This window comes from Salminus brasiliensis, chromosome 22, assembly GCF_030463535.1.
Source record: "Salminus brasiliensis chromosome 22, fSalBra1.hap2, whole genome shotgun sequence".
Taxonomy (NCBI): domain Eukaryota; kingdom Metazoa; phylum Chordata; class Actinopteri; order Characiformes; family Bryconidae; genus Salminus; species Salminus brasiliensis.
Window position 1 is genome coordinate 28,372,289 of NC_132899.1, and position 27,652 is coordinate 28,399,940.

At 41.1% G+C, this 27,652-nt stretch overlaps 1 protein-coding gene across 2 annotated transcripts; it reads left to right on the plus strand.

Moving 5' to 3' along the window:
- Positions 1 to 2,767: 2,767 nt before the first annotated feature.
- Positions 2,768 to 27,473, plus strand: LOC140544004 (protein phosphatase 1 regulatory subunit 1A-like). Of its 2 annotated transcripts, XM_072667350.1 has the most exons (6): positions 2,768 to 3,168; positions 15,849 to 15,932; positions 17,395 to 17,470; positions 22,336 to 22,443; positions 23,555 to 23,713; positions 24,344 to 27,473. In XM_072667350.1, the coding sequence occupies exons 1-6, from the start codon at positions 3,079 to 3,081 to the stop codon at positions 24,538 to 24,540; spliced, it is 714 nt and encodes a 237-aa protein (XP_072523451.1). In that variant the 5' UTR covers positions 2,768 to 3,078; the 3' UTR covers positions 24,541 to 27,473. The 2 variants fall into 2 exon arrangements, with proteins under 2 accessions (XP_072523451.1, XP_072523452.1); XM_072667351.1 differs by lacking the exon at positions 23,555 to 23,713.
- Positions 27,474 to 27,652: the final 179 nt, after the last annotated feature.

The following is a 27,652-nucleotide window of genomic DNA, read 5'->3' on the forward strand; positions in this document are numbered from 1 at the left end:
AGGCCCCTGTTGCTCTTGTGTTCCTCTTCTCCTATGAGGGCTAAACTAACCTTCATGCTCCACCCGGGGTTCGATGTCCCGATCGGTTCCAGGTGTGCAGGATTAGGGCGATGTGCATGGTATACATGCTGAGTATTTGAGGCACCTCATCAGTGGTTCCTCGCTTTTCCCCAGACTGTTATAACTTTAGAACAACTCAGAAAGTTTGCAGTGCTTTGCATTTAGTTACGGATTAGTAACCCTTAGCATGTAATTAAAGTCCTTAGCATAATGGGTTCAGGACATTCTGAGGTCTTCAGAAAATACTGCAGTGCTCATCTGTTGTGATGATGAATTTTCAAGATTATCTCTGCCACATCCAGGTAGTATAGCCAATGTTCCTTTAACCTTGAACCTGTGAACTCTGCAAGAACTTTTGCTCTCTTTCTGTATTCTCTTGATTTTTCCAAGGCAATCCCAGAGTCTGACCGAATAGTTCTGCTGTCCTCTTGTTGTGTCCTCTCAGTGCGACATTCTGTTAGCAAGCTGAAGAGATTGTAGCCGGTTAGCTTTTAGTCTTACTTCCCTGGGTTTGGCTTTCTTGATTCTTACCAGTAAAACGAATTAGCCGGCACTAGCTTCAGTTTGGTTCAGCTAAAGTAGTCGTCATGAATGACAAAGCTAGTGCTAGCTTTTAGCCTAGCCGGATCCCTGTTTGCCTCTGCAGCTTTTGCTTCGTGTTTAGCTAAGTTTTCTTGGTTTGTTCAGATTTCATTTTTGGTAGTGGACCTATGTGAGCAACGGAATACATTTTTTGTCCTTTTGAATGCAAATGGGTTATTAACATCTTGGTGTATATTTTTATCATATGTTGAGTTTCGCACCTTCCATGCCTCCTTTTGAGAAATACTTTCAAGAACTAGCTTTATATTAAGTGTTACAGTGTTGATTTAAGACTGCTTAAAGGTGCCCTATAATGACCAACTGCGTATACCATGGCAAAGTTAGATTAATGAGAATTTGGTACATGGAGCTAAAGTACTGTGAGCCTCAAAATGCTGCTGTCTCGGCTTTGAGATGAAAACTAAAACAGACCAATTCCAAAACCCTAACCCTGTTAGGCAACAGTGTTTTCAATTTACATACACCCAACCCACTAGCGAAAGCCCCAGTGAAAGATGGCAAACTGAAAGCACTGACTTAATGTTTTTTCAGTAAGACTCAAGAAAGACAACCTCAGAGTAGCGAGTGGGGGCAAGGCTAAAAGCTAACCAGCTACAGTCTCTTCATCAGCTTAAAATACTCAATAAATGCAGTCTTTGGCATCTTTTACATTATATATTTTTGGTTGGCTTCTCATTTTAAGAAAGAGAAAGTCTCCCCAGAAATCCAACTGCTATGATCTGCAGATGATCAGGCAGTTCGACAGTTGTGCCACCCAAGAGCTATGATACTGTAAAAAAAACGTGTCCAAGAAAGAACAGAATATAGAAACAGAAGAGTGTGTTTAATCATGTAATTTCACATATTTATAGCAAATATCACTCCTGCAGAAAAGCAATTGAAATGACTCCCCAATCAAACATGACCAATTTAAATGGATAGCTCAACACAACTAATAGAACAAGTTCCTTCAAACTCACAAAAATATTCAATAAAATATTCAAACACAATATTTTGTTAACTCAGTGAGCTGCAGTCTCAGAATTTTTCGACCTCGTCATGACAAGTGACTTTAGTGCTGATCCATAGACCTAAAAAGTTCCAGTTTGGTTTCATTACTCCACAGAACAGAATCCCAAAAATTATATGGCGTATTTATCTGCATCTTAACAGATTGGGGCTGACTGTTCTTGTGCTTTTGGGTCAGTAGAAGTAGAGTATGGGCATGCAGGACTTCTCAGGAATCTGGTGGCAGCCGGCGATAGCTTCCTCTTTCTGCCATGTCCAGGTGGAGTAGCCGGTGTTGCTCTTTTCTGTATCCAAGGCAATGATCCCTTCTCTGTAATTAACCCAGAGTCCGAATGGATAGTGCTGCTATCCTCTCCTTGTGTCCTCTCAGTGCAATATGCTGTTAGCCAGCTGAAGAGACTGTAGCCAGTTAACTTTTAGCCTTGCTTCCACTCGCTTCACTGGGTTTGGCTTTCTTGATTCTCATCAGTAAAAAGTATGACCAGGATCCCTGTTTGCCTCTGCAGCTTTCACTTAATTGTGTGCAGAGTTTAAGCTCCCTCTCTATGGACACTAGCACAGCAAAAGCTGCGGTCACAAAGCCTGGTTCCTGTCCCAACCCACATTCCCATAACTAGCAGAAACTGGAGGTGAGGAGCCTCTACCACATTTTCCTGAAGCCTAGCTTTAACTAGGGCTTTCATTCATCTGGATTTATGTACATTTTGCGGGTGAAAATATAACAGATCAAGGCAGTTACATAAGAGTTAGGGTTTTTTTGGAATTGACCCGTTTTGCAGCTCTCTTTTTTAAAGAAGGAACCACAGTGTTTGAGGTTTACAGTCTGTCTCTTCCATTAACTGAACTCCTTATTCAGCTATTTCAAGAGAATCACAGTTTTTTATTTGTTTTTTCTTGATTTGGTTTTATTGCTCTTTTCTGACACAAATTTTTTTTAGCACACCAACACACTCCTTACAGAATGCCATCACAGGACAAGATTACACTTCATTTTGAGTGCCAGTCACCATCAGCTTAATGTGCCACATGAACAGCTCTCTCCCTCCATCTCCCCACCCCCACCCTCCTGTGATCCGTCCTCTCACAGTGTGTTCTCTTCACTCGGGGAGAAGCAGCTCCCCTGGATTACTCCGAGACCCTGCGGCTGCGAGGACGAAAAAGGAGAAGACGTGACTTAGTGCCAGTCAGAGAGAGAGAGACAGAGAGAGACAGACAGAGAGGGAGAGAAAGAGAGAGAGAGAGAAAGAAGATCCTAACCCATCGTCCCACCCAGAACTGGAGCAGAAGAGCTGTTGCATGTAAACCAAACCCACAGGGCTGAAAGGAGAGATAGAGGACAACACTTGCCCAGCCGTCATCTGCTTTTGGGGTCTTTTTACATTCCCACCAATCGACGGACCAGCCAGGATGGAGGGGGAGATGAAGGAGAGGAGGAAAATCCAGTTCTCTGTGCCCTCTGCTGTGCCCACCCAGCTGGACCCTAAACAAGTGGAAATGGTAAGGGGGACGGAATGGGAAGTTTTCTTCAGAATAGTGCTGAAGAGACCACTTCTGATGAAAGTGGTCTAAAGAAAGGTGAGCTGAGGCAGAACGGCACACTGTGTGTTCATATTCTTACTGGTTAAAAGGGGATAAAGAAAATTGAAACTCTCATTTCTTAGCTGTGAATTGTGGGACATTTTAAAAGCAAGTGCCACTTATTTTCAATAGGTAAGCACACTGAGAAAGTGAAATCATTGTGAAGTCTGTTAAAAGATTTTTTAAAGACTTTCCTTACATTTCAGACATTGTATAGCGTTGCACTGGTCGATATTTCTTAAAATTTCTTAAAATTGTGTATCTAATCTAAAAAAATGCACCTTTTCCTGAAAAACTGTAAAATTATCTTCACCATTTCCCAAAAAACTAAATTCTGGCAAAATCTCAGCTTAATTTTCTAAATTACTTAATTTCTTTAAAGGGCGAAAATTCTCAGCATACATTTGTGAAAAAAGCTAAATTCTGTCATTACTTTAAAAAACAAAAATCCCAGTGTAATATTCTGAAAGACTACTATTTGTCCTTCCACTTTTGTTGTGATAATTCTGTAATTTCTTGAAAGAAAACTACATTCTTTGCATTATTTTTTCAACATTATTTGACACTGAGAAAATCTGATTTTCTGAGCTAAAATGTTTTAAATTTAGTCTCCCCCAACAGTTGGGAAGTGTACAGCACTCTTACACCACTGCCATAAATACAGATCACACACTCTCAAACAGCTGTACACATGCATTTGTTGACAGGCTGAAAGATGAAGGTAAAGAAGCATGTGGGCTAAGGCGGTAGAGTAATACTACAGGAGTTTATGCAGCATTATGCAGTTCTGGCTCCGCCAAAGTTCTGTAGTGCAGTAGCAGTGTTCCAACCCACAGGGGGAATGACCGAGCTGCCATTATCCTTATTACAGTGGAGTCAGTGGAGCATCAGCATGATTCGAATGCTGCTATTTTAGGATGCAGTGGTACCTAATGTTGTTTTAAGGTCTTGCTTATTATTATTTTGTGGTTGGCACTTTCATTTTTTACATTTCTAAACTATGGTTTACTGTTGAAGCTTCTCTTCCAAACCAAGATACAGCTTTGAAGTTAGTGTGAGCGATGCTTGAAAAAGGTATGAGGTGTAAGCGTGAAGAACCTTTTATAAGGTTGAAGGTACCTGCATGAAATGTAAACGTTCTACACCAGATTAGTTCTTCCTACAGTCTTGTGGAGGTCCCTCATGTCTAAATTCTCCAATAACCACTCATTAAAGTGTTTTTTGGACAGATTTTCAAACCTCAAGTCTTCTAGGATGGTCCAGACATGTGCTACAACAAAATTGTAGACTGTGGGAACCCTCTAAGGACTGATTTGAGTACCAATGTTCTATGGCTTCATGCATAGAACACTTTAGAGCATGTTTATTTTAAAGACTCTAGTTATACGTAGCCTGGACGGTTGCAATGCCCTCTACTGGTGTACTGGAGGCACGGAGTAAAGCGCACACAGTCATTTCAGTCCAGAGTAACACAAAGCAGACGCAGTCAGTATAGTCTCGGGTCGGATTGGTGCTGGCTGCCTATCGTGTCTGACCCACAGTGGGTTCTGTCACTTGCGGTCAGGGTGTCTGGATCGTACATCAATCTGCCTGACAACAGATTATGTAATGCCGTGTCGAGCCACTCTTAGTGTGCGAGCGTGCAAGTGTGTGTGTGTGTGTGTGTGTGTGTGTGTGTGTGTGTGTGTGTGTGTGTGTGTGTCGGAGAGACGTAGAGAGTGAGAAAGTAGTTCAGCTGCAGTGAGCAGGTGCCATGTCACGTTACGGCCCAATTAGGCCGAACATGAGGAGAGGGGAGGAGAAAGGAGGGATGAGGAGGGAAGAGAGGAGATGGAGAGATGATGACCCAGGTTTCACACAGACACACACATGCACACACACACACTCTTTTCTGGCCACTCTCCAGCCAAAGGACACTAAGTGAAATGAAAATAAGGTCAGATTTCCCTTTTGGGGTGTGTGTGTGTGTGTGTGTGTGTGTGTGTGTGTGTCTGTCTGTCTGTCTGTCTGTGTGTGTGTGTGTGTGTTTATTTCATTCCTCCAGGATGATGACAACATGAATACATGGCCATTTTGTCATCTTGAGGACATTTGCTACTAGTGAAAAAAAAAAAAAAAAAAAAAACACGACTAACTGCTAACACCCTTTAAAGGGCAACTCCACCTGTTTTTCTAAAATCTGCATAATGTGAAATGGTTGCCATGACTACAACACAAATCAAATAGCAGTTTTATTTACTAACCAAAAGAGAACCTCGAACCACCACGTGTCTTCCATCACGAGTTTCATATGGAATGTCGTTGATGGTAAAACTAATAATACAGATAAAATAATAAGAAAAGAAAAACAATGAATCCACAGTCCTTGGTGACTATAGTGAACCTTGCAACGCCCTGCATGAACGTCATTAAAAATAATGCCAAATGCTTCTTTCAAACAAGTTAATGTCTCAGACACCCGGCAGCTGCAGGACATCCTGTAATCACACTCTTAAAAATAATGGTGCTACAAAAGGTTCTTTGAGTAATTCCATAGAAGAACCACTCCATAAAGAACCATTTTGTTAATAGAGATTTGGCCTAAAAATGTATAAAGTACCTTCACATCAAGAGAAAGTGTTTGGGGTCTTTTAAAGGTTCTTCACACTGATACATCTCTATGACAAACATGACTTTTTATACTACCAAAAGTGGTTCTTCTATGGCATCCCTCTAAGAACCATTTGTAGCACCTTTATTTTTAAGAGTGTTGGTTCCATAAAGATATAAAGATGTGGGAAAATCTTTAAATCACACTGAGCAAAGGTTCCTTAGTAAGGTTCTAAAAATGTTCCTGGTTGGGTTGCTCATACTGGCCCCACATGGACGTGTTAGCTGGGGTGGCTCCTCTATGGCATTGCGCAAAGACCCATTCAATGTGAGTCAGTGGCTTAGTGAAGCCCATGTTTGTTGAGTGGGAGCACAAGTTTGAAGAGGTAGAGAATTTGCTTAGTGGAGCCAATGATGGAGAACCGGGTCCAGTGTATTTGAGTGTTTTTCCTGCTCCCACCACCCCTGACCCAACTAATGAACTCATTAACAAGCCCTTACAGAGTTAAGGGAGGCACAAAACTGTGCAGACCAGGTGGACCTGGCCAGTTGGACCTGGCCTAGTGGTTGTGTTGACCCAGTCTGGGCTGTGACTAAACAGGTATGATGACCGCGAGGAGTGTGAACATCGCCGACAGTCCAAGAATATTCCAAATAGCTCTCCTAATTCCCTCACAGCTGTTGTGAACCAACAACACCAGCAGTAGAGCTTCTCCTCCCTTTTTCCCTCCATGTGCTCACATTTCTGTCCGTCCCTCTCCTCAAGATGCTAATTTCTTTATCCACGGAGCGCCATCATTCAATTTCCACATGAATAGGCCCCCCTGTTAGGGTTGCAGGGTTGAAGTAGGGTCTCCTGGAGGAATAAAGCAGGCTGATTGGTGGGAGGAGCGGGGGCTTTGTCTGTGTTTTTGTTCCGAGTGGATGTTCACTGAATGCTAATGGTTTTGTAAAGCTGCTAAGTGACCCTCGCCACATTATGGGAACAAGGCGTGAGCGCGTGGGTGTATGCGTTGTGTGCGTGCATGTGTATTTAGGTTGCTGCTTAACATTACCATACAAATAGACCCCTGCTGAATATATGAGGAGCATTGAGTGGAGGGGGTATTTATAGAGTACTTGTGTACTTGAACCACACTTTCAAGTATATACACGAAACTGTATGTTTTCAGCAAGCTCCCTTTTTGTCAGTGGTTCTTCCAAAATGACCTTCTTCCAGGTTGACATTAGCCTCATAGCTCCAGCGCTAGACTATAGGAGCAAAACTACACTGTAGTACTGATAGACTTGGAGTGGCATTTGTGATCCAGAACTAACCATCTGTAACCCAACTAATGCTCTTGTGGCTGAATGTAATCCAATCCTCACAGTAATGTTCTAACATCGACACTCAAATCTGTTACTGCAGAGCGGTTGAGGACCACATCTGCTGTGTTTTGGTAATACTTCTAAATTACGTATAATAAGTACACTCTGGTTAAGAAGGTGTCTGGACATATAAGGTCAGTTTCTCGGACAGGGATTAAGCTTTCTTTGGAAACTAATGGTACGGAGTGGCAGAGGATATTAATCCGAGTCCAGAACTATCCGTACCCTGGTTGAGAATCTGAGAATCAAGAACAGTTCTAATGAAAGCAGGAGGGGCCTCTGTCTGCAGGCCTTTCTGTGGGGCTATCCACTTCTTAACCACCAAAAGTCCATTGATTATCATTCATCATTTAGCCAAAGCAAGCTTTTAACAGCTGAGGACATGCTTATGTTAAGTGACAGCCAGTGTCTGTGTGATAAAGTCTCATATGTACTAAATGTTGAGTTTGAATGTTTCAGGAATGTTTCAGAGCCAGCAACAAGGCTAATGGCTATTGGCATCTTTAACTGTCCTGAAACTCTTGCTTACACAACATGCAGACACAACTCCCATTATGCAGTCCCTCTTTCTTCTGTGACTGTTCTTTTTGGGGGACATTAAGGAATTAGCTGGAAAATGTTTCCTTTAAAACACAATAACACCCCTTAGCTGTACTGATACGACTGAAAAACATACAGATAACTGCAGTGCATACTTTACAGAAAAGCAGTGGAATGTCCAAGTTGTGGCCTTTCTGCAGTGTAACTTAACCAAAACATGCTAATGCTGCTTAAATTATATGTTGTTCTATGTGATATCAGTGCTACTCATAAAGATTGTGTTTGCATGATTGATCTGATTCATACTGGTGTAGGTCGCAAACAATCACCAGCATGCTTTACTGTAGCAACCTCTATAATCTGATATCTCACTTACATTTAATATCTGACTTCTCCCAGATATATAAAAGCTTTAAAAAAAGCTGTTTACATTGCCGTGGCTACACCAGTGAATGTTTATTAAAAATGTGAATTAAAAATGCTCTCACAGTGCTTTATTATTTAGTTATTTATAGTCTTTATTTTCAACACTGAAATGTACATTATATAACTGGAAAAGAAACATAAATAATTGCTAAAGTTGCAAAAATTGTATACATCTACATATCCAACTGGTAAAGTAGCATAAATGGTATTTGTTTTGTAACTGCTAAAATAAATAGGACACTTTTCGGAACTGGTTAAATTATGAAACATAGCATAAACGTATACGTATACGTATATTGCATATAAATGGTAAATTTACATTTTACATTGCCATGGCTACACCAGTGATCATTTTTAAAAATGCTCTGAAGGTGCTTTATTATCCGGTCCTTATAGTCTATTTTTAATACTGTATTTAGCTAAAGTAGCAGAAACGGTATACATTACATGACTGGTAAAGTGGCATAAATAATTGCTAAAGTAGCATACAGTGGGGCAAAAGTATTTAGTCAGCCACTGATTGTGCAAGTTCTCCTTCTTGGATGAGAGAGGTTTGTAATTTTCATCATAGGTACACTTCAACTATGACAAAATGAGAAAAAGAAATCCAGGAAATCACATTGTAGGATTTTTAAAGAATTTGTTTGTAAATTATGGTAGAAAATAAGTATTTAGTCAATAACAAAAGTTCAACTCAATACTTTGTAACATAACCTTTGTTGGCAATGACAGAAGTCAAACGTTTCCTGTAAGTCTGCACCAGGTTTGCACACACTGTAGCTGGTATTTTGTCCCATTCCTCCATGCTGATCTCCTCTAGAGCAGTGATGTTTTGGGGCTGTCACTGGGCAACACAGACTTTCAACTTCCTTCACAAATTTTCTATGGGGTTGAGGTCTGGAGACTGGCTAGGCCACTCCAGGACCATGAAATGCTTTTTACAGAGCCACTCCTTTGTTGCCCGAGTTGTGTGTTTGGGACCATTGTCATGCTGTAAGACCCAGCCACGTTCCATCTTCAATGCTCTCACTGATGGAAGGAGGTTTTGGCTTAAAATCTCACGATAAATGGCCCCGTTCATTCTTCCCTTAACACGGATCAGTCGTCCTGTCCCCTTTGCAGAAAAACAGCCCCAAAGCATGATGTTTCCACCCCCATGTTTCATAGTAGGTATGGTGTTCTTGGGATGCAACTCAGCATTCTTCTTCTTCCAAACATGACGAGTTGAGTTTTTACCAAAAAGTTCTTTTAGTTTCATCTGACCACATGATATTCTCCCAATCCTCTTCTGGGTTATCCATATGCTCTCTGGCAAACTTCAGACAGGCCTGGACATGTACTGGCTTAAGCAGGGGGACACGCCTGGCACTGCAGGATTTGAGTCCCTCTCGGCGTAGTGTGTTAGTGATGGTAGCCTTTGTTACTTTGGTCCCAGCTCTCTGCAGGTCTGGGATTTTTGCTCACTGTTCTCATGATCATTTTGACCCCACAGGATGAGATCTTGTGTGGGGCCCCAGATCGAGGGAGGTTATCAATGGTCTTGCATATCTTCCATTTTCTTACCATTGCTCCCACAGTTGATTTATTCACATCAACCTGCTTACCTATTGTAGATTCACTCTTCCCAGCCAGGTGCAGGTGTACAATACAGCTCTTTGGTTTTGGCCATGGTTAAGTTTGGAGTATGACTGTTTGAAGCTGTGGGCAGGTGTCTGTTACACAGATAACGAGATCAAAAAGGTGCCATTAATACAGGTAACGAGTGGAGGACAGAAGAGCTTCTTAAAGACGAAGTTACAGGTCTGTGAGAGCCAGAAATCTTGCTTGGTTGTGGGTGACCAAATATTTATTTTCCACCATAATTTACAAATAAATTCTTTTAAAAGCCTACAATGTGATTTCCTTATTTCTCATTTTGTCTCTCATAGTTGAAGTGTGAAGTGATGAAAATGACAGACCTCTCTCATCTTTCTAAGTAGGAAAACTTGCACAATTAGTGGCTGACTAAATACTTTTTTACCCCACTGTAAATGGCATGCTCGTAACTAGTAAAGTAGCAAAAGAATTGCTAAAGTAGCATAAACGGTATACTTTCTAAAACTAGTAAAGTAGCATAAACGGTATACTTTCTAAAACTAGTAAAGTAGCATAAACGGTATACTTTCTAAAACTAGTAAAGTAGCATAAACGGTATACTTTCTAAAACTAGTAAAGTAACGTAAATGGTATACTTTCCATAACTGGTAAAGTGGCATAAATAACGTAAAGTAAAGTAGTATAAATTATTTTGATAACTGGTATTACATCTAGTGCTAACTGTTGTGTCGAACATTGAGGTGTTATTGATTGAGGAGAACGCTCGTGACACAGTCGGGATGTGAAACTGCCATAGCATGTTCTCCTCTGACCTCTGCTGAGCTGTGCTCTTGTGGAGACTGGTGCTTCAGGCCTTTATATGAGCTGTGTTTTCTGCACAGTGAGTAATACTGGTGACTACAAGAGCTACTCTACGGTTGTCGGCCGCCCACTTCTTTCGCCTACTGGGTTGGGAGTAATTGGCTGGGAGCAATGTTTGTGCCTGTTAGTTTCAGACTCACACACACACACACACACCATCACCCTATGGAAAACATATTTTGTGTTAGTAGATAAACATATGTGATCATGTTCGTTTGGTTTTCTGGTCTTTTTCCACCTCAGCTGCACTTTTCAAAATGTGCTTTACACCACTTTATCTCTCTCTCTCTCTCTCTCTCTCTCTCTCTCTCTCTCACTCACACACACACACGTTTTCTTGCTTGCCTCATCAAACTGTTTATCGCAAATGCAAAGGTGATGAGTCAGTAGAGCAAGCTAATGTCACATTTCTTAGCTTCAGCACAGTTATTGCTAACGTCATTGTTTGAATACCTTTCTAATTCTAATAAAACAGCCAGCGTGTGGAAACACGCATTAGGGGTTTCTGATAAAGTGGCCAGTGAGTGGAAGCACAAGGTAGGGGTTTCTAATAAAGTGGCCAGTGAGTGGAAGCACAAAGTAGGGGTTTCTAATAAATTGGCCAGTGTGTGGAAGCACATGGTAGGGGTTTCTAATAAAGTGGCCAGTGAGTGGAAGCACAAGGTAGGGGTTTCTAATAAAGTGGCCAGTGAGTGGAAGCACAAGGCAGGGGTTTCTAATAAAGTGGCCAGTGTGTTGAAGCACATGGTAGGGGTTTCTAATAAAGTGGCCAGTGAGTGAAAGCACAAGGTAGGGGTTTCTAATAAAGCTGCTAAATTAAGCTCAGCTATATTGTAATTGCATGCCCCCAGTTATGACCTCTCTAACTGGGCCAGAGGTTTTATTTGGAATCGACTTTCCACTCAACTAAGCAAGAGCCCGCCCACCACTCAGTCCGATTGGACCATGCTTTCCATCTTTGTTTTTCCCGTGATTAAAGTGTCATCCATCTGTGAATTAATGTCCATAATGGAGTGATGCTAGCATGCTTTTAGACCATTGCTGGCCCAGGAGTGCCACCACCTTGCTGAATGCAATGTGGACCTGTGCTGAGAAAAGACACTGTTGCCATTCATTTGCTGTGTTGTCTTCATAGCTCTGTTACGTTCAAGCAATCTGTGAAGTGGGAATGTGAGTAATAATAGATGTGAGTGAACTCATGCATAAAGGGGCAATGTGGGAATAAGTGTTGGCGTATGGTGAGCTTTTATATATAGAGCGATATATTTCTCACATTGTTTATGCAATAGAAGAGGAAGGAATGGTTGCCTTGACAATGAAACAGTCCAGTTTCACAAATAAAGAGCAGTTTCACTGACTGAATGGTTGATGTAAATAAAAAAATCAGGACAAATTAAGGACAAATTTTGATAGATTCTAAATGAATCTATCTGATATATCTGATAATGTACGGAAATCTGATATATGCTCATATATCATACACGATTGTGCGTATACATACTATATATATAACAGGTAGTCACTGTGCTGTTTGGTGACATGGTGTGTACCAAACTCAACATGGACCAAAGGAAGCGAAGGAAAAAGTTTCTCAGGGGATTAGATAGAAAATTATAGACGAGCATGTTAAAGATAAAGGTTATAAGACCATCTCCAAGCAGCTTGACATTCCTGTGTCTACAGTTGCACATATTTTTCAGAATTTTAAGATCCATGGGACTGTAGCCAACCTCCCTGGACATGGCCGCAGGAGGAAAATTGCCTGTCGTTGTTTGAGCCAAAATGGACTTCATGGGAGGCGAACCGGGAGGGCACCATTGTTGAAAACAAATCATAAAAAAGGCAGACTGGAATTTGCCAAACTACATGTTGACAAGCCCCAAAGCTTCTGAGAGAATGTCCTATGAACAGATGAGACACAAATTGAACTTTTTGCCAAGGCACATCAGCTCTATGTTCACAGACAAAAAAATCAAGAAAAGAACACTGTCCCTACTGTGAAACATGGAGGCTCTGTTATGTTCTGGGACTGCTTTGCTGCATCTGGCATAGAATGTCTTGAATCTGTGCAGGGTACAATGAAATCACAAGACTATCAAGGGATTCTACAGAGAAATGTGCTGCGCATGACTGAGCTTGGTCTCAGGTGCAGGTCATGGGTCTTGCAACAGGATAAAGCATAGCTAAAAACACCCAAGAAGGGCTAAGAGGAAAACATTGGACTATTCTGAAGTAGCCTTCTACGAGCCCTGACCTAAATCCTATTGAGCATCTTTGGAAGGAGCTGAGACATGCCATCTGGAAAAGGCACCCTTCAAACCTGTGAGAACTGGAGCAGTTTGCTCATGAGGAGTGGGCCAAAAAACCTGCTGAAAGGTGCAGAAGTCTTATTGACAGTTACAGGAATCGATTGATTGCAGTGATTACATCAAAAGGTTGTGCAACAAAATATTAAGTTAAGGGTATCATCATTTCTGTCCAGGCATTTTTTAAATAATTCTGTTGAAGCATGATTCAAAATCAATGTCTGACTTTCATTTGTTAATTTTCATAGAATTTTTATTTATTATTACTTTTGTCAGTTTCGAGGTTTTTCTTTCATTAACCGAGGGGTACCAACAATTTTGTCCGTGTGTGTGTATATATATATACCTCCATTGTTAGTGAGGACAGCATGTTGGATGATCACCACCCCAACTCCTTCCCCTTTTATTCCAAAAGTATTGGTTGGAGCACCAATTTTCATTCCAGAGAACACCGTTCCACTTTATAGCCCTCTAGTCCTCATCTGGCATTACGCATGGTGCCAATAGGTTCATGTTTATCCACCCCAGAGAGTCCTATTCTACTGGCAACACTTCACTTCAGGGACTAGACAAGCTGTGTGTGTGTCATGTGTTCATCGGTGTCGGTTGCAATGGTTGCAACTTAAACTAGCTGAACGCATTCATTAGAAAGGGTGTCCACAAACATTTGCACATGTAGTGTACGAATATGGTATTAATTGGGTGTGGTATACACTTTTGTACTGTGAGTTCTATGGGTCCACTAGGCCTAATCTGTTTTCTTGGATTTTGGAAGGCCAGCGATCTCCTGTCTACATTTGGGCTAATAGTCAGCATTTGTTGAAGAGATTTGTTGGATCTTGGCTATGAGAGGGAATCAGCGGTCTGGTTTACAAGGATGTTCATTGTGTACACAAAATATCTACACAATACAAAGACTTCAGATGGAGTTTCCACAATCCCTCCGCTGGATTATGTAGTGTTACAATGCACAAAAATCTGCCACATGAAATTTGCCCAGGGCGGAAAATGCAGTGTGGATTAGGCCCTGAGAGACACAACAGCGCATGATTAGGGGACAGGAGCAAAATAGCAGCCAGGCTAATCCCCCTATCTGTGCTCTATTTCGCTCTGACAGCGGAAGTCATTACGGATTTACATAACCTAGGGTGCCACAAGTTCTGCACTGCTCAAACACGTCACTCTGTTTTCCGTATTTCCTGACTGCTTTCTTGCTTTAGTGACTATACGATGGATGGACCGGTTGATTGGTTCCCACCCACATCATGCTGAGGATTATGGTCCGGTGCTTATAGATCTGTGATGATGATGATGATGACCTCCAAAGCCTTATTTGGCACCCATGGCTTAACTCACCCCTGCTTTCTGTTCAGATTTGTTATTCGTTATCAGTTATTCGTACGCTGGGAGGTCATTTGATGGCAGGAGAATATTGCATTTTTCAATGCAGTGTTCTGAACATTACATAACCCAAATCAGGCCAGAGGAGGTGGGATTTTTCATTTCCTGAACTTCAGAAATACACTTCCACCCCTTACCATTTCAAGCAAAAAGCTATTTCTGAACTTTAATCTAGTCTCCTGCACTGAAGGGGCATGAATCGGTCACTGAGATGGGAATTCATTCAGAGTGGGTTTTGGTGTGAAATGGTTACTTGTAGATAAACCTACACACAAATTTACACACTTTTATTCACTCTTTGGACCTACCAGTGAACCTTAATGTGTCTTCTTGGTCTAATATGTAATGTTGAAGATGATAAAATAGTGCCTTTTTGGGGCACTCCGTGTGTGTATCCTTCAAACAAAAGTGACATTTAGATCCAAAACTATGGTAAAACAATGTCCAAGGCATCAGGCAGTGTATCCATAACCATTACCAAAACTCACCACTGATGAAGGGTCAGACAATGACTGATTGTATTATATAGCTTTGGAGGCATTATTTGCAAACGAGATTTACATTTGACTTTAACATAACTGGGGTAAAATCTATGCAATTGCCCTCAAATAACGAGATTTCTGTTGTGGCATTTATCCGACAAATAAAGGGTGTCATCTATTTAAAATGGTCACAGGTTTAATGTGCAAGAACATACATGATTAAAATACAGAAACTGCAGAAACTACTGCAGTACATCCACCAATAAACAAAACACATCTTTCATACAGTGACACCGAAAAGTTCAATTCCACACAATGGCCACTTTATTAGAAACCCCAACCTTGCGCTTTCATACACTGGCCACTTTATTAGAAACCCCTACCTTGTGATTCCACACACTGGCCACTTTATTAGAAATCCCTGCCTTGTGCTTCCACACACTGGCCACTTTATTAGAAATCCCTGCCCTGTGCTTCCACACACTGGCCACTTTATTAGATTCCCCTACCTTGTGCTTTCACTCACTGGCCACTTTATTAGAAACCCCTGCCTTGTGCTTCCACACACTGGCCACTTTTTAAGAAAACACCAACCTTGAGCTTCCACTCACTGACCACTTTATTAGAAACACCAGCCTAACCTTATGTGTCCACCCACCATCTATGCTGTGAGCTCCACCTATCTCCTATGCCGTGGTCAGAAACTGACCAATTATGAGAGATTTAGAGGATGGATATATCTAACTGTCCACCGGCAAGATGGGGCTACAAGCAGGCCTTGTAATACAGTGGTCAGTGGGAGTTTCTGTACATAAGAAGTGCATTAGAAATCTGGTCCAAGAGCCATGCAGAGATTAAGTTAAGCTAAAAACCTGCAGATATTTTTACATTGCTGGTAATAAAGGAAATGCGCAGTGTGTTTTTTCTCAAATGAAAAAGATGCTTATCATAAGGCAATAGCTTATTACATTACAGCTTCCATGTAATACATTTACGTCTGCAATGAAGATTATTTCTGTTTCAAAATTAGATTCGGCGACGGAGACCAACGCCTGCCACCCTCTTCCGAATGACCGACCATCCTTCCCCAGAGGAAGAGAATCCAGGCCATCAGGTTAGGCCTTTTGTCCATCCTCACTGTTCTAAGGGTGAATTACAAGTTCAGGATTGTCAGGCACTTCCTGGGCCTGGGCCATCACAAAATAATGGCCATAAACAGTTCAGATCGTCCCGATCATAAAAAACACTGCAATCCAAATACCATTCACTCCCCAGACAGCACTGACTGGAAACTGATCTGCTAAAAACAGCCCATTTTCAATTGATTACTTTTGTGATAATATATAAATTTCTGCTTACTCAGCCTTTAACAGTTTACAACCCCTGCTCACATGTTGCATTGTATTATTGATTGATTGAGTGTAAATAACATTACATCCTCTCCAGAGAACACACGCCTGCCAAGTAATTTAGAGCATTTCTGTTGGTCCTTAGGATTCAAACCATGAAGATAACAGGACTGGACTAGACAACAGCGATATGTATGATATATAGACACTACATAGACATATATTTGTGCTGGAAAGTTTCTGAATTAGTGAGCCAAACGCTACAAACTACTCATGAGTATTTTTGTCAGATTTTATCTGTAATTAAAAATCTAGTTTTGAAACCGGAAACGGCCGTCCACCTGAAAGACTGCATCAAGCACTAGGGGGATTCACCCAAGACAATCCATATCTGGGCATACAGACATACAAACTCATTCACACCAGGGCAGTTTTGAGTAACCAGTTCACCCTTGTCTCCATGTTGTTCAGTGTTTTGGGGAGAAAACCAGAGGAAACCCACATGGACACAAAGAACATAGAATATAGTAGCTCCACCCAGATATGGACATTTACCTAAAGCTATGTTTAGACTGCCAGCCCAGGTCTGATCGTTGGCACATTTGGATTGTATCCAGATTGATATCTGATAGTCGGGACAGCTAAAACCCACATGAAATCTGATTTTTGCAATCAAACGCTCAACTCGGATTTCAAAGTGTCTTTTGCATCATTTGCAATTTAACAGACAATAACCACATCAAATCCAGAGCGATCTCCATCTCTCCTGCATTAAATCATGTTTAGAGATGTTTTAAATGAGAAGACCGGCCACAAGTTGGAATATCTGTTTACAGATAAAATCCTGCCGTTCAACAAAAATAGCAGAGGCAGTAGTTTGCCCATTAATTAAGTAAGTAATTGCCCTTAATGCTGGATAACTACATCAGCGATTGCTTTGGTCAGTCTTGCATTAGCTATTAGCTGCTCTAGAGATGTCCTCAAGCCAAATAACCATATTAGTTCGCACCTCGGCCAGCTAGCAAATGTGCTAAGCACCAAGTCACCATGCTGCCCAATGGGACTTTATCATTGTTTGTGTGTGTAATTGTGGACAATGACTACATGTTATTAGTGATCAAAGAATCCAGGTCTTTTTAAGCCAGAAACCCTACTTAAAGCTTTCTAGTAAAACTATTATTATTTACAGTAAAGAGACTGAAGGGTTGAATGTGATTATTTTTGCAGTTGGCCGTCTGTGAAAATGGACTTTTGATGGGGAAACGAGTCAACACAGCCGTCTACCAGCCTCCGTCACTCACAGGTAAAAAAAAATAATAAATAAATAATAAAAAATAAAGTTTACGGTAAAAGACAGCAGATCTTACCATTACACTTCACTACATTTATTGCTCACCAGCCAGTTTTCTGGGTTAAAGAGAGAACTGTCCAGCCTTAATTAAGACTGGGTAGACCCAGACCCACCATTACCCTGACCTGACAGAAATGGATAAGATGATGAATGGAAGGATAGAATTAGTTCATTCATATATATATATATATATATATATATATATATATATATATATATATATAAATATACTCTTTGTCCTACAAAGTATGTCTACCTATTTCATCTGTGTGTCACATGATGAGTCTAAGTTTCTGATGTGAAAAGGTCAGTGGGGATGTGTGCTTGTGTGTGTGTGTATGTGTGTGTGTGGGAGTGGATTAGGAGGGCACAGCCAGCTGTGTAGTTCGAAGTGTGAGTTCATGCAACTCCGGCTGATCTGGGATTACTACAGAGCACACACAGCTGACAGCTGGTGCTAACAACCCAGACAAACACACATACACACACACACACACACACTTGGTAGGGGAGAGAGTATACTGATACTGGGGTAAAAGTGTCCATGTTTGTGCCATCATATGGTCATATGCCTTATTGTGCATGCCCTGATAAGTCCACAACCAGTAAACTGCAAACAGTACATTCCCAGCATCTGCTCTTATCCTGAGCCACTTACATCTGAATCCTGATAAACAGGTAGGAGAATGTAGTGTTAGGAGTCTTACCCAGAGACTCTTATTGGTGTTGAGTGATCTATTAGCCTATCTGGGGAATTGAACCGTAGTGTACTATGGGAAGGGCAGTGTTTCTCATTTTGGTGGGATTTTATTGGCTGATTTATGGCACTGCCACAGCTCACATCCGAATAGCCTAGCCTAGCTGCAACAATAACAAATACAAACAACCATTATTTGCCTATAATTCCTAAGTCTTACTGGGTAGTGTTGCTTTCCTTGCTGGGTGCTCTCGGAACCCAATAAGCAGGGCATTTGGTTGGCTAGCTAAACTTATTGTAGCTGGTCGGCCTAGTGTTAGCTTTTAGCCTTTTAAGGATCCAGAGGCACCCGTGTACTAGTTAACCTCCTCAGTGCTTGCTTTAGTCAGCCTAGTATTAGCTTTTAGCCACCCCAGAGGCAGCCTTAATGCTAGATAACCACATCAATGGCCAGCCTAGTGATAACAGATAACCATATCAGTCCTTGCTTCAGCTGGGTAGCATTAGATTTTTGGCTTTTTATATTAGACATTACGTTTTCCTCAAAATCCTTTCGCTAGTGGGCTGGGTTTATGGCAGTTTTGTGGATGTGAATATAAGGGGGATTGTATTGGCTTGTTTTCCAGCCCTGTTTTGATTCTGCTGGATTGTCTTTTAAATAAGGAACAATGGTTTAGGGTTTAAAATTCACAGTTCATCACTTCCTTGTATGGAACCTTTATCATTCAATAATACCAATGTAAATACACTTTTCCATTCTAGGGGCCCCTAAAGACTGATATGTAAATGGGCTGTATTGTCTGAGAACCCTCCGGGCCTTCTGGAAGTTTTAGACACATCAGATACATAGTGTAACTACGATAAGTGTCTGCTTATTTTCTTCTTACACAGAGAGTCACGGTTAAACTGCTAAAAACAAGCTCACATAAGTTAATGTCTGTTACCAACTTTAGGTATCCATATGCAATGTCTTTAATAGTGTCTGTAACAGTTGAAAGATGTCGAATGCACTAATAGAATCACATTGCGGCGCTAACAGAAATGTTAACATTTACGGCCTGAACTGAAAGCCGAGCTTTAAGTCACGGTTTGTCCCTGCCAAACCATCCCCACCCCCCAAAAGGCACAGACAGTGATGTCTCTGTGCTTTCTTGATCACCTGAGCTATTCTCCAAGGTGACTTTGAAAAGGGTCTGGCTTGGGGCTAATAAAATTAAGTAAAAGAGGGTGGGTGGGGGGGGGGGGGGGGGGAGGTGTATGTATAGTGTGTTAATGTCTTGGAGGCTGAGAGTAGCTCCATTGAGGGCTGATGATTGCAGATGATGACAGAGTGGGTATGAGATTATTATAAGGCACAGAGAGAACTTATTTCCCTATGGCCGTTAGTCTGCTAGTCTACCATGCACTGTTCTGTTCTTGTACTACTACACTCCTTGTATTCTTGGTGGCGCAGGTGGTTAGAGTGCTGGGTTATTGATTACAGGTCTGTGGGTTCGATATGTGGGTCCGCTAAGCTGCTGCAGGTGGGCCCTTGAGCAAGGCCCTTAACCCTCTCTGCTCTAAGGGTGCTGGGTTTCTGACGTTGTCATAGTAACAAACCAGCCAAAAGGTTAATCATCAGCCTGTCAATGCAGTTTAGCCTTGGCTATGCAAAGAAAAAAACACTCTCTCTTCCAGTTTAGGTGACCATAATGCTTTAAAGTTTTTGGGAAAATGAGTTCTGAACTGTAGCAGTTCTATGATAACTTTGATGCTCTGGTATTATTAAAAAAAACAGAAGATGTTCTCTGGCAAAAGCACCACATTTTTGAGCTGCGCTCTAAAACCTACTGGGTTGTTTCTTCTACCTGACTGCTTTGTAGGGCCTGATGGGTCATTTTGCTTAGGTAATTCCAGGGTAGGTAGTTCGAAGAGTTTTTGTGTAGAGTTCCACAGCAACACAGCATCACAGCAACAACCCAGCCAATGGGTCAGCATTAATTAATAGTGCACAATGTAGCTGATTAGCACTTAGTTAGTCAGTTAAACAGCTTTTCCTCAAGTCACGACTGACAGAAATTAGTAAGTAAGTAACTTCCATAAACTATAGATGTTCTATTGCTTACTTTTAAGTGAATCTTTTTTTTTAATCAGTGCATTTTTTGTTTCCAATGTTTTACTGGAGGGTCACTGGTATTTAACCCATTTTAGGAAATTTGCAGTGAGGTTATAATGAGTTTATAGCTGAAAATCAAGTCTGATTTTCATAGCTAGAACCGAAGTCTCTGTTAGACTAGACTGTACAGCACTACTCATAGTTTTATGTTTGGTTTATGACTTGGTTAAGGTGTTTGTGTTTCTGTTAAAATATATGTTTTCTAATATTGTATTCATATTCTCTTAACAGTTTGTTTAACAAATATGCAAAAAATTTAATTATTAATAAATTATCAATTAATTAATATTTGTTTTTTGAGCTGGCAAATTGTTAAATATTAGTAAAAGAAACAGTGTCTGACCAGTTCTGGGTCAGAATAACCATATTTTTGGATTGACCCAGCAATTCTCATAGTAACCAGCAATGCTGGGTCAGTTGAAACCAGCATATGTGGTGTTATATAGGGATCCAGTGCTGCATTGGGGAAATGGCCCAAATTGGATTGTTTTTAACCCAGCATTTTAATGAGTGTCTCTACAGTAAGTCCTTGAGACTGGTTGGAGTCTTTGAGACTTACCCCTACACTTGCTTCTGAATCATAACTCGACTGCATCTCTGGATGACAGTCTGTACCCGGTGCTTTAAATTAAAATTGTATTCAATTCGCGTTCAGGTTGCCCTTTTCTCTGCGTCTCAAAATGTCCTGATCCCATCCCTGGGTTGAAGCACACTAGAACCAATCTACAGAACAACATTGTGACTACCCAGGGACCATTTCTTGCAAGAACTGAGACGGTCACAATAAGAATTTCTTAAAGTTCTCCTGAAAATGCAATTATCTGAGTGAGATTCCATAATGGAGAATTGTACTAGTTAAAACAGAGACACTTGAGAAGAGGTGGTCTCGGTTTGGTCCCAAACAAATTGAGTGGTTTGTTTATGGTGAGAACGTGATCTGATCTTGATCTGAACCGATCTGCTGCAACTCACATGACTTTATTCCGACATTGGAAAATTATCATTTGAAAGGTCATTTGGTGCGAGGCCATCATTAGACACTGTCAGTTAGTGCTTACAGCAATCTCTCTTTTTGGAACAACCTAAAGCAAGTTCATCTAAAAATCTCTACTGTTTCTGTTTGTTATGCCAGAATGCTTTCCTAGCCTTCAGTATTTGAATTACACTAGCAGTACTGGATACAGAACATATTTCTGGCAGGGTGTCCTGGGGAAATGTCCTGGGGCTTTGGTCACTCTTTTTAGCACGGCTATCTAGGTCATGTTTACAGTTTGTTTCTATTTTGGCTGGAAACTGTTGACAAAGTTTTTATTTCATTTATATGGATAAACTATGTATTCTTACTGGGACCCAGTTGGGCTTCTCAAATAGGTTCCATCGTTACAGCCCACCTTAATCTCATATGGGTCCCATCTAGGCCCCATATGCAGTGTACAACCCATATGGGGCCCATATTTAACCATTCTTGGTCCCATCTCTGACCCGGGTGGACATCAGTTGGGCCCAAGTGGCACCCACGGACAAAACTTTCTGGTTCCCAGTTGGGCTACCCCTGCAGGTAGACATATTAGCTGGGACGGGTTTCTTATTTATTATTCTTATTTCTCTTTCTGGGTCCCAGTAATATCTTATGTAATATTGATTTAGTTTGTAGTTCTCTTCAACACTTGGCTCTTAAAATGAATTCAGCACCTGTTTGGACTCATGAAAGGTTGATGATTAGCAATGGTGAAAGTCAGGTGTTTGAGAGAATGTGTGAAACTCAGAACCCGCTGTTCATTGGCACTTCAGAAACAGGACTGGATTATGAGGTGAAGGGTTAGGTCACTTACCTTTGTTTTTTCTCTTTTGGTTTGACTGTGCTATTTGGTCTCTGTACACTTTTTCCATCTCCACATGTACACAAGATCAGACAGCTTCAGGATGTTTCATACTGACCTGCTCCTGCTTTCTGGTGTTTTGTAGCGGTTCAAAAGATGGTGGAAGCTCACATGCAGTCTTCAGAAACAGACCAAGACAGTCCTTCCTCAGAAACTTCAGACAATGAAGAGGCTTCCCCAGACTCTGACAGAGGTGAGTCACAATAATTCATAAATTAATCCATACATCCTCCATTTTGAACCCAGAATCACAGGTGATTTATTTAAATTTGTCCAGCCTTTTCTAAATCCACATCTACCTGCCCAACTATCTTCAATCTGTACAGTCTTTAATCCAATTATCAATTAATAAAAACATCTATTAATTAATTAATGTATTTATCTATTGGTTTATAAATGTGTATCTGTCACCTATTCATCATCCATAAATCCATCCATCATTCATGAAACTATTGTCCATCCATCAATAAGTCCATCCATTCTGCCCTTCAGTCTCATGAGGATCTACTCGTCATCCAATTGTAATCCATTAATGAATCTATGGGTCATGGATGAATTAATCCATCCATTATTCCATAAATTTAGGTTTTAGTTCATCCTGTCATCTATAAATTCCTGCATCATCCAAGTCAAGTCAAGTCAAGATGCTTTTATTGTCATTTTAGCTTTGTACAAGTGAAACGAAATGATTTTTTTTCCAAAAATTCCAACAAAATAAGAACAAAAAAGCAATACAGTACAGGACAGACTGCAGAAAGGGCAATGTGCAAGACGTGCAATAAATGTAAAGTATCTCAATACTGAAAAGAGGTAATGAGTGTAAGGTGCATAGATATTTAACGGGTAGGTATAGGTAATAAAGTGCAAAGAAGGTGCATAGAAATTTAATATGCTGTGACATTATATGCAAACAGCATGCAATGCACATGAAACATGAAGCACAGCACTAAGGTAGTAAAGTGTGGAGTATACTGGTTAAAATGCTATTACAGAACTGTGCAGTGACAGCACGGATGCTCCTGTACCTTCTGCCAGACGGCAGCAGTGAAAAAAATGAGTGGGGTCCTTCACAATGCTGGTGGCCTTACGGGTGCAGCGTGTTGTGTGAATGTCTGTGACAGAGGGGAGAGAGACCCCTATGATCTTCTCAGCTGTCCCACATCACACCCAAATCAGCCAGTGATCTATCTGTCTGTAATTCATCCATTCATTCATCAGTTCATCCATCTATCAATGTACATCATCCTCGGCCTTTATGTAATCGCTGATTTTAAAAAAAAAAAAAAATTTCATTGGTCCACCAGATGACTCAAGATCTGATCAATTAGAGCATCACCCAGGGAATGAGGTCCCAGATGAGGAAAGGGGCCCCGCCCTGCTGCATGATGTTCCCGGGGAAAACAACGAGGGTGAATCGAAAGAAGAAATTCGCAAGAAAGCAGAAAGCACAGATAATGGAGACCGTAAGAAAAAAAAGAGTTGAATCCACCTGGGACACGTTGAGCCTAGAGGTTTTACTAAACCACTGTTTAGAGCGAGGTCTCTCATTTACACAGCTGTACCTCAGATGTAGCTGATTAACCAAGACCTGTTTGGTGTCGGAAGTTTTCAGTGTGGCTACCAAACTAATGTAGTTAACAAGTAAGAGGAGCTCATAGCACATAAGAAATATTACAGATATAACAGGACACAAATATAGACCTTTATAGCTGTGCAGGTCCCAGACATGACTTACAGATTCACTGTAAACTCATCTGCTCATGTGTGTCCAGGACTGCATCAAAATATATTACTGGCCATTCCTCTTCTGTCTGCTCTACCTCCTTAATTCTGCTAATCCGTATCTCATGTCCTCAGTATATCGTCGCTGTCCAATGAAAAACATGTCTTCAAAAACATCTTCAAAGTGGTGGCTTTACAAGAGAAGGCAAAAATGAGCTTAACTTTGAATGGAAGTCAAAGTAAAATAAGAGTTTATTCTGAGTCATTTTTATTGTTCTAGTGATGCAACTGAGCAGAGCAGATCAACTGACTATTTTTGAACGTTTCAACTTTTGAACTCATGCATCCCTTTTCTGCCTGTCTGCTCACAGATCCGCCAGACGACACCAGATCTGACCAATCAGAACATCACTCAACATGTGAGGTCACAGACAAGGGCACAGTCCCCACCTTGCTGTATGACGTTCCATGGGAAGGCGACACAGGGTCAGCTGACACAGACGGAGGAGTGAACAAGAGTGCAGAAAGCTCAAATAATGGGGAGAGCATGGAAAAGGGGGAAGACTGATAATAGCTGAGAAAGCAGAAACTTCATCAGACGGTGATTCACACCATGTAAAAAATTAAACTTGAGTGAATTATATGAATTTATAAGAGATGTATTTTTTAATGAGGTTATATGTACCTGAGAGACAGATTAAGCTGGGTCACATTAAAGGTCAGCACATGAACAAGTGAAGAAAGAGAAGCTATTAGCACAGCAGCAGTCGAGACAACAGAACGAAGCTTGAGGACCTTGTAAGACATGCGCATCTTACCGAAATCTATCTGCAGCTAAGAATTTGTGATTCTGTAAATGCCAAGCCCTTTGCATGCACACACACACACTGGAGTTCGTATTCACTCAATTCAAGCTTCTAACACTATTGCATCACTTGTTGTGTCTCAAGTGCCTTGATCATAAGTGAGAAATCCTTGCATTGTGTACATGCATAAATATAAAAAGTGTTGAAGTAAATGAAGGACTAATCAGAGGGTTTCAAAACTAATCACCTAACCAGAATTATCAATTGATGGTTCTATACATAGAGGAATGTGTCCCTGAAGTCCATGAAAGTACCATGCATTCAACATATGGTTGTAGTTGAACTCTAAGAAGTTGGGCTGGAGTCAGAGGTGGTTTCTGCTTTAAACTTAAAGGCCGGATGCCTCTTGATCAACACAGGAAGGACTGAGGTACAAAACTAATAGATAGGACTGAGGTAGAGGGAGGGGATGAGGTGCATCACAGGAAGCAGACATCAGACTGGAAGAAGTAGAAGCATGTTCGTCCTTCCAAACTTTTAAGTTCAATTTCTGAAAATGAAATGCAAATGCAAGTGTGAGTGTAAAGAACCCTAAAAGTTTAAAGAACCACCCAACAACCCAAAAGAACCACAGAGTGTAGAATTTTCTCTAGAAATTCTGAGAACCATTAGGAAAGACAGTAAGGAGAGAGCTAGCCTTCCGGCTAAGTAGTTAGAGCTTAAACATACAGTATGTTTTTGGATACTTGGACGTCTTAAGGTCCTTCAGATCTTGCTTCAAGTCTGGAATTACTGTGACCTATGGGTTTCCATCAAATTATCTTTCAGGCCCTGTTCACACCTGGCTATAACTTGCATCCTGGGTGACCCGATCATGGCCAGCTCAAAGTACAGATGTAAATGGGGTACATTGAGTTTCAAGGACACGTTGTAATCTGATCACTCAAACCACATTTGGAGCTAATCAGACACGCATATGATCACTTTATTCTTGCAGTGTAAATGTCAAAGCGTCTCAGTGTGTCCCTGACAGCAAAGCACCGCCAGCATCAACTGCACGATGACTCCAGCTTGAAAATACCCAGCTTGAGACCACCAACAACCACCATCTGCACAAGTTAGCTGAGTATGCAACAATAACAAACTAACTAATGGATAAATGCTATGCTTTACTATACTTTTATAGGTGCCTCATCTAAATTAATTAATTATTAATGTGCACCATGCCCCTATTCCAGCGGAAATTATGTGAGAAATCCGATCACAAGCGGTCACATGAAACCCATTTAAAATGCCAGATGTGAACGGCTATGCGTTTTTATCAGATGATCGGATCATCCGAGATGCATATTAACACTAGGTGTGAACAGGCCCTCATACAGTGCCAAGTTTGTTACCAGAGGGGCCAAGGATCATGCTTCTCAATCAAGTCGCATGATGATCACTCACTGACAATCGGACTCGCCCTCAGCTGACTTGTGACTGAACTCAGATTCGAGACATAAAACTGGCAGTTCTTCAATTACATTTGGACCAGCAACTTTAATGCAGAAAATTAATAAACAGATTCCGACCTTACATGTGTGCCTGTCAGTTCTTCTATGTTCATGCAGAATTGCAGCAGTGTCAAGTTCGATATGGCTTCTAATAAGTAGGTCATTTTTTAGTATAGAACAACTTTCACTACAAAAGAGGTGTAGTGTTACATGCAGTAAATTGGAGATTAATAGATAGATGCAAAATATATATGTGTTATCTAGCACAGTAGCTAATTTAGCTTATATGTGTTCTCCGGAGCGGCAAGCCACACCCAGGCAAACAGTCCTTGCCGACATTCAGGGTAAGAGTCCTTATCCTGCTCCCCACTGGAGCACAGGATTCTCTGGTTGACCTCCCCACCTTTCCGAACCTATCCAGCTAGTTCCACAGATCACAACAAGGACTATAGGATGTACTGGTGAATGCAGCATGTAGCATCTCCAGAGGCTCTAAAGCAGAGAAACAGCATTGTGCCATTCAGTCACTCAGATCCCAGCCAGGGGGGCGGCCCACAAGGAGTTATTGTCCACATTCTACGCCAGTTGTGGCATCAACCTGGGGAGAGCCAATGCCAGATTGACTGGAAAGCTAAGAAGTAGCAGCAACAAAAGCAAAGACTGAACTGAATTATAACTCACACAAGTTAGACTGACTCAAAGTCTCTTAGTGTTAGTTTGTGGTCCCTGCAGCCAGGGTTGCTCCATATGGCCTCCACAGGTTCCTCTAATTCACTTGAAAGCTGTTTTGCTTCTTTCCCTTAAATACTGCATTACAGCACTTAGCTTGTCTATTATGTCCTTCAGACTAGAGGCTGACAGTGGAACGATCAAAATCTCACAGCATGATGCTGCCACCACCATATTTTACCATGATGATTTCTTGGGTTTTCCTGAGCAATAAAGTGTTCAAATTGCATTTACTGCTTTTTTATTTAGATCAAATGTCCCAACATCAATGTGAACAGAGGTCATAGTAGTGGATTACTTTTTTTTGGTCTGATGTACAGTACCAGTCAAAAGTTTGGACACACCTGGTTGAAGGTATGCTGTATATCATCAGAAAAAAACACATTGATCATGTAAAAATTGGTGGAACATATGGTGACCATATTTCTTTTTTTAAGTGAGTAAGTATGATGTTGTGGCTGGGGGTGGGTGTTAAGTAGGCCATGGCAATATGTATGTGTGAGGCAGTTAATGTTAATGTAATTTAATACATACACATTTACTCATTTAGCAAGACCTGTTAATAGCCTTATTAGCCTATATGACTAAATTAACTCCTTTCAGTTCAACCTACAAGTCAGGCCTACTTGAACACCCTCCCCCCACACCA

Coding starts and splice junctions, on each gene's coding strand:
- LOC140544004 (XM_072667350.1), top strand. CDS start 3,079: ATGGAGGGGGAGATGAAGGAGAGGAGGAAAATCCAGTTCTCTGTGCCC. Junction 3,169..15,848: donor ACCCTAAACAAGTGGAAATG/GTAAGGGGGACG, acceptor TTTCAAAATTAG/ATTCGGCGACGGAGACCAAC. Junction 23,714..24,343: donor AAGCACAGATAATGGAGACC/GTAAGAAAAAAA, acceptor GTCTGCTCACAG/ATCCGCCAGACGACACCAGA.